Source organism: Coenobita brevimanus, chromosome 33 (assembly GCF_032717465.1).
Source record: "Coenobita brevimanus isolate Jiangsu-jjx chromosome 33, ASM3271746v2, whole genome shotgun sequence".
In the NCBI taxonomy this organism is placed as follows: Eukaryota; Metazoa; Arthropoda; class Malacostraca; order Decapoda; family Coenobitidae; genus Coenobita; species Coenobita brevimanus.
In genome coordinates, this window is record NC_136986.1 from 3,390,969 (window position 1) to 3,398,686 (window position 7,718).

The 7,718-nt window shown below is 42.3% G+C and overlaps 1 protein-coding gene across 1 annotated transcript in view; it reads left to right on the plus strand.

The window, feature by feature from the left end:
- The window catches only part of LOC145395718 (ionotropic receptor 93a-like), a 58,546-nt gene extending 51,030 nt beyond the window's left edge, over window positions 1-7,516 (plus strand). The window contains exon 9 of the mRNA XM_080269258.1: window positions 7,238-7,516. Within this exon, the coding sequence (XP_080125384.1) occupies window positions 7,238-7,516 (279 nt within the window). The remainder of the gene's footprint in view (window positions 1-7,237) is intronic.
- Window positions 7,517-7,718: the final 202 nt, after the last annotated feature.

Below are 7,718 nucleotides of genomic sequence, written 5' to 3' on the forward strand. Positions count from 1 at the left end.
AACCTAACCTAACGAAAAATAACCTTGACAAAAATAACCTAACCTTAATTTTAAATTAACCTAACCTATCTTGAAACTATATTAGAAAGGGGATTTTGTTCTAGGGACTTGACCTATTAGGTTATTCTCCTAGAGGATCTTCCTGACGGTGTACTACTGCACAACAGAACATTATACTACTCTACAGCACTACACCTTACACTATTTAACACTAACATTGCTGTACACTACTATAGACTACATTAAAGCACACTATAATTTTCTACCAACCTAAAGCATAAGTTAATACTGTAAAACACTAATTTATAGTACTACACAACACTGATGAGCATATAATACAGTGGAACACTAATACTGACACCACTAATTTACACTAATGTACAATTCAGCACACTGTATATTGTTGTACAGCACCTCTATTAACTACCCAGTATAGTGAAATAATTCATTTACACGAGAGAATGCTTAAATCAGTTTATTTTCTGGTGGCTGAAAGATACAGGAGATGTTAAGGTTGGTCGAGCCCACCCTTAGCGGCGATCGTAACTCCGGCTCCCGTAAGGTCTCCGAAAGTGTTTAGTGCATGCCAACATCCGACGCCGCTCACTTTTCCCCCGCCCGTAGCGAGTTACGGGACCGCAACTGCTTTTGTGCATCCGGCCCCTGGTCCTTCAGCAGTTCCTTGAAGCCCCACACAATGTTTTTGAGGGTTCACTGCACCCCCATGTAGACCTTGAGGTTCCAGATGTAACCCGAGGATGACTCAGCCAACATGTACAACTTGATGGAACACTTGGTGGGCTTCTGGGGGCTGTACACATGGAAGGACAGCCGGCCCTTCCACTCCAGAGAGCCCTCACCCAGGCTGAGCTGTTCCTCAGGTTGGTATGCTGACTGGAACCACTGAAGGAGGTACTCCATGACCGTGCGAACGCGGATGAGCCAATCTTGGTTGTCCCAGGGTATGGTGAGCGAGCTGAAGGTGTGGAAGTACTTGAGAATGGCGGTGAAGCACCTTCCGCTCATCACCCGCCAGACCCTAGGGTAGTCGTACAGGTCAGAGCTCCTCCAGTAGTGCCTGATTTTCAGCATGTGCACGACCCCCATGAAAAAGTATAACCCCAGGAAATTGGCTATCTCCTCTTCACTGCAGGAGAACCAGGCGCCCAGCTGTGTCCCCAGGAATGTGGCATACCGGTTGGTTTCCACGGTGAGGCATGACAACAACTCCTGCGTGAAAAAGAGCAGGAAGAACTGAAGGGGAATTGTTGGAATATCCACCTGGATCCCTGGGGAGCCAGTGAACGGCCCGTGGTTCAGTGTGAACAGGCCACTGCTACACCCAGGATCCTCTTCAGTGGCGGTGGCAGTGGATCGGCCTGTCGACACCATTCTGCCTGCCCTCTAACCCCTTGGACATCCCCCATGTCCAGGCAGCGGACCACGGCGCCCTCATCTGGGAGGGGACGCCTCGGACAAGACGAGACAGAAGGCTATGGGGACACCAGTCTCCTTGGCCTGGCTTGCAAGGATGTCACCGTAGCATCCTTCATGGCAGAAACAGGTGGAGGGGCCATCACAATGAACGATTGCCCAGCTTCTGGTGACACTGGCTCGCCAAGGGGGGCAGAGGAGCCTGGAGATTGGGAGCCGACGAGGAAAGTGGTGGGAACGACAGGTCCTAGAGGTGGGGAGGGTTCTCCGGTGAAGTTGGCTGATGATGGTGGTGTGGTTTCCCTGCGATGGAAGACAGCAGGGCAGCTCCTCTTGCTGACCAGATGACGCCAGCTCAAACCTTCTTCACCCCAGAATGGTCGCTCTCGATGTCGCTCTCCGACACTACCTCACTGAGGATCTTCTGCCACTGGTGTGGCGTCAACCTGCGATTCATCTCTGCAAGACTGATGTCATTGCAAGCCAACTGGAGAACGAATGGCTGTCAAAGAGATGAGCCCTGTGGTAGTCCAATGCTGTGGTAGGGGTGTGAGCTGAAATAAAGGAATCAAGATATTTTATTCACATCCAGCCAAGAACTTTACTCAACACTGGCACAATGCGATGGTTCATGATATACGTTTATGTCCTTGAAAAACATCGTCTCCTACACCTGACTTAGTGCACAAGTAGGGGCCACAAGCACATGGTTACCTCTTTCGTTTACTTTGCACATCATGCATAACCAAATCTATAATTTTTATGAGATACACAGTACATTTCACCACTAAAATGTAAATGCACGTGTTCTGTAGGCCCTTACCTGTGTGCAAAGGTGTAGCACATGGTTCCCTTATGAGAACATGCTGCAGTGTTTACACTTCTTTTTCACATTACACATAACCAAGTCCATCATTGTATGAGAATTACAGTATAATTCACCAATAAAATTTAAATGCACGTGTTCCTTTCCTTGAGTTGCATTTCACTACCTTTGTGCTAACTCAGGTGTATGGCACACACTCTTCCTTACGAGAATGTGGATCAGTCTTTCACTGTCTTTTCACATAAAACATAACCAAATCTATCACTTTATGAGATACACAGTATATTTCACCAATAAAATGTAAATGCATGTGTTCCTAACCTCATGTTGCATTTCGCTATCTTTGCGCTAAATCAAGTGTACGACATGCACTCTTCCTTACGAGCACGTGGGTCAGTGTTTCATTGTCTTTTTACATAAAATATTACCAAATCTATCCCTTTATAAGATACACAGTATATTTCACCAATAAAATATAAATGCAAGTCTTCTGTAGGTCAATTACGTGGCCACTACCTGGATGGAAAGATGTAGCAGATGATGATTTTCAGTTGATCAGTGGTTCACTTTCACTTTCTTTTCGCATAACACATAACCCAGTCTATCACTGTAAGAGATACATATTATATCATACCATCTACAATTACGTATCTCACATTGCATTTCGCAACCTTTGTGCTAACTCAGGTGTACAAGACGTTCTCTTTCTTATGAGCACGTGCTTCAGTCTTTCACATTATTTTCACATAATACATAACCAAATCTATCAATTTATGAGATACACAGTATATTTCACCAATAAAATGTAAATGCAAGAGTTCCTAACCTCGCATTGTGTGTCACTACCTTTGTGCTAGGTCAGATGTACGATACGCACCCTTTCTTACGAGCAATTGGGTCAATTTTTTACTGTCTTTCACATAAAACATAACCAAATCTATCAATATATGAGATACATATTATATTACACCACTATCTGTACACCAGTCACTGAAAAAAGGGAAGGTTCGAGGGAGAATTCTGGACCCTATGTAAAGAATTGGCAGATGATGATGTAGAATTTTTCAGTAGTCCTGCTGGAGCAGTAATTTGGGAGTGATAAAACGTATATATCCAGTGAATTTTACCAGCAAAGATTATGAGTTATAACTTAATGTCTAATAAACTATTGACACACTCACCTGGTTTGTTTACTTCCTCGCCAATTGCTTTTAGTATTTTTATGCAGATTATCATTGTAATTCTTGTTAGTCATATCAAATAACTCTTCATAAGAACGAACAAGTTCGATCAGCCTTTCGTCCATGATACCAAACAATGAACTGTATGTGTTATCTACATGGACAAGGCAGTGACAGCGAGTCGTGAAATGGACGGGTATGCTACGTATCCTCATTCACATGAGCCATCACCAACCCATCAGTACGGCGTCAATTCGCCAGCCAGCTGCCCAGGACTTCTCGAGAAGATATCTGTGATGTGACGGTTGGCTGATGGACGGTTGCCAGTCAGCTTGACGGGTTATGTGAACAGTTATATTAGGGTGCAGATAAGAAATCTTGACGGCATCTAGCTGCCAAGCTGCCTGTCAGAACCAGAATGGGTCATGTGAATTGGGCCTAAACCTCCTGTGTTTTAACCCCTCCTGACAACAGTGTGCCATGGCTGTAAGGTGCATGTGTCTCCTGCCCTAGCCAATATTTCATTACATACATTCGTTGCACTATACTCCTACCTATTGCATAATAACACTATTCACCATATATCGACATAAAACAAGGACTTCATCAACACCTTAGCAAATATTCCGTTCAAGACAACTCCATATCGTAAGGCGGTTTCCCACCTCCCCCTGCTAAATGTTTCACATTGTCCTTTCTCACTAGTTATTGCACACTATATTCACCTGATTCACTGTCATTATTGTTCAATGGTTGAATACTCACATTGGGTGCAGGGTACAGGAAGTGTAGTTGTTGAGACATGGCGAAAAACAGGGTAGGCTTAGCACAGTCTTCATTGGCCCAACAGCTGATAACAGCCAGGAATGATTCACAAAAACCTAATTCCCTATTGCAAACACCAAATCTAATCACAATAGTGCCCAAAAAGTAATCATAAGCACAATTGGTACAATGTAATATGACACGCCTGTGACAGAGGTAAATAGTGCAAGATTTAAAGGGCCCGCCACACGCTACCTTCTCCCTTTACAGCCGCTGTGGTATTAATCAACCTGTCTGTGCTGCTGCGCATCTCAGGCCCCATGGTTGCCAAGTCATTACTTTTAATGAGAAGTGTGGAAACTATGACGCCTCCAAAAATGACATCAATCGGCCAAACTCTTTCTCTGATGAAGGTTTTTATGCTCAAATGACGACAAACGCATCATTGAGTCTAATCACAGCCACACCCATATGACGACAAATGCGTCATCGTGGGCAGAGGGTTTAAAACATGCCTTCACTCATGAGGGTTCTGTCCCCGTCTATACTGACGGGTCTAAGACTGATACTCAAGTAGGCTTTGGTGTTGGCTTCCCTTTGTTTGGTAGAGGCAGTAGCCTTCCTGGTATTAATTCAGTGTGTATGGCAGAACTGACCGCAGTTTTATGTGCTCTCAAAATCATTTTTTTATTCTCCTCCAATATGTTTTTGTGATTTTTAGTGACTCCCGTAGTGCTCTTACTGCACTGGAGTCTTTTAATGCATCCCTTCAATTGGTTCTATGAGTTTTAGAGCGGCTCTTTCTTCTTAGCCATTGTGATCATCGTGTGGACTTCTGTTGGATTCCCACACATGCTGGTGTGGTGAATAATGAGAGAGCAGATACATTAGCTAAAAGTGCATCATCTCAACAGCCCCCAACTGACTACCCGCTTCCTGCTTGTGATGTAACACTCTACTTGTGGTACATGATTCGTACATGTTGGCAGAGACACTGGGATGGTGTTGCTCATAATAAGCCAAATCTTTCAGAGAGTGGTTGTGCCATGGGTACTCCTCTCTATGCCTCAGCGATTGGAGGTGGCTCTTGCCAGGCTTCGTATTAGGCACTCTTGGCTTACTCATGGGTCCCTGATGAATGGTGGGACCCAACCATATTGTGATGATTGCCTTGTTCCCCTTACTGTCTGTCACTTGCTGGTCGAGTGTCCAAGTCTGGGGGACCTCAGTCAGAGATTCCTCCATAGGCATAAGGGGGCGGATGGTGCCTCCTGTCTGTCCCTATGCTTGGGGAAGCCACTGGAGATTTTACTGATGTTATTAATTTTCTTCAGGAGGCAGGCCTCCTTCCAATTTTTAAAGTAATTAATATTTTATACTATTGTTATTTCAGTGTTTTATTCCTACAAACTGGTATTAATTTGATTTGGAATATGCACATTTTATTTGCAGCGTCTTTTACATTGTTATCCAGTGGCAGTTGCGCTGCCAGATTTTAATAATATTCAGTCAGTCAGTGAAGCAACCCTCCCCCCTCTCTCTCTGTTTCTGTGTCTGCTTACGAAACATTTTCCTATATTGTGTTATCTCAGGGATCTTATAGGCGAAAATCGGTAAAATCTACTTATACGACAGGAGCCATGAATGGTGAAGAGTTTTCTTTGATGACCAAAATATGCTTTTGTAATGCTTTATATAGGTATTTAATTAGCAAAAACTATTAAATGGCGGATTTTGCAAGAAGTGTTAACTGATTGTTCCAGTGGTTGTTCATGTGACCATAGAAGCAGGTTTGCAAACAGACAGTTTTGATGGTCTGTGGTAGGTGGCCCTTGAAAAAGTGACATGTACTTCAAATGTAGTGCAAACTTGTTATTTTTTATTTATTTATACCTGTATCTCCCCAGCATCAGTGGAGATACATAGGAATATATCAGATGGCTCTATAAATCACATTAGTTTTATGTCGGACTATGCACCGACGAATAATCATTATCAAAATTTCAGAACATGAAAATAATGCTTAAAATTTAAAGATTATTTAGAATTTAGAGGACTGTTAGCATTTACTATAAACAGGTAACGTGATACGGTTCATGCTTGAACCAAAAGTATTTGACTTAAATGAGATAATCTGTTCCACAGAACACTCCATTCAGAGATTGAACACCAGTGTTTTACATATTTTTACTGAATGTAGCGATAATATATTATAATTCGTATTTTTTAAAAATTGCTTATTTATATTTTCACTCAGTAACAAAGCAGCAAACATTCTTTTCAGATGCATTATACAGTTTCTAATGCAGAATTTTGAATCATTAAAAAGTTTTGGCCCCCATTTCATTGCACTAAGGTATCCTTTTTTTTTTTTTTTTTTTTTTGCGAAATACTACAATGATTATCGTATTTGTACGTTTCATATGCACTATACTGTTTTCCACAGAGTATAAAAAGGATGAAGAATACGTTCCTAATAATAAAATAAAGAAGTAAATCCTGACAGTGCAGACTAACTGTTCGAAAGCATGCTGCATAGAGACAAGTAGCGACCACATTGTTTTAGACCACGTTACAGTTTATCGAAATAGTCCAAACAGCCTGATAAAATGTGGTGATAGTACCATTGAGAATAAGGGGGAGGCACAGTATTCTTAGCTGTTGCCAAAACTATAGTCCACCCAACCACTTTACTCTGAATGAGAGACAGGAGTGACCAGCCCAGATTGATGCATTATATTTAATGATTTTGCTTTATCAGAGTTGTAGAACAATTTGTTAATCGATTCTTAACATGTTGTATTGTCATTATACACTGTGCATGTACTGCTATGCATGTAACGGGTGACTATGCATAAATTCAATATGTCCAATGCATTAGAATACAGAAGAGTAAATATGCTGTTATAACACTGTTGGTTAAGAGATTCCTACACGGTTTGCATAAAAACTAGAACATTTACTACAGGGGGACCTGACGAAGTCTATTTAAGTTCTTCCACGACTCACTTCTGCAACTTTCTGTTTTCAGGCTGGTCTGTATGAGCAGTGGAAAAAGGAAACACTGGAAGCCGCTGCACGTGAACGTCGAATGAAACAGAGGGAAGAAATAAAACTGCAGGGACAGGATGGAGCAGAACACAGCCAAACTAATTTCAGGAGTCTGTCTATTATCCATATGCAGGGACCTCTGCTGCTTCTCCTGGCGGGCATCACTCTGGGCAGTGTGGCCTTTGTAGTGGAGAGGCTGCTGGTGTCGGAGCCTCATCCTTCTCCTACACCTGGACCTACGAGACTAACAATAGACTGATTAATTTTCCATACAACTCCCGCAGGCAGATTTTTTGTTTTATTGGTATAAAACAGGCTCATAACATAATTTAGTATCTGACCTCTTTAGCCTTAGGGCATCATTACTGTTGCATTCATACTATTAGTCATCATTTGTACGAAACATGAATAGTGTAGAAAAGGCGTCCAGGGGTATGCTGTGTATTAATATTGTATTTTTC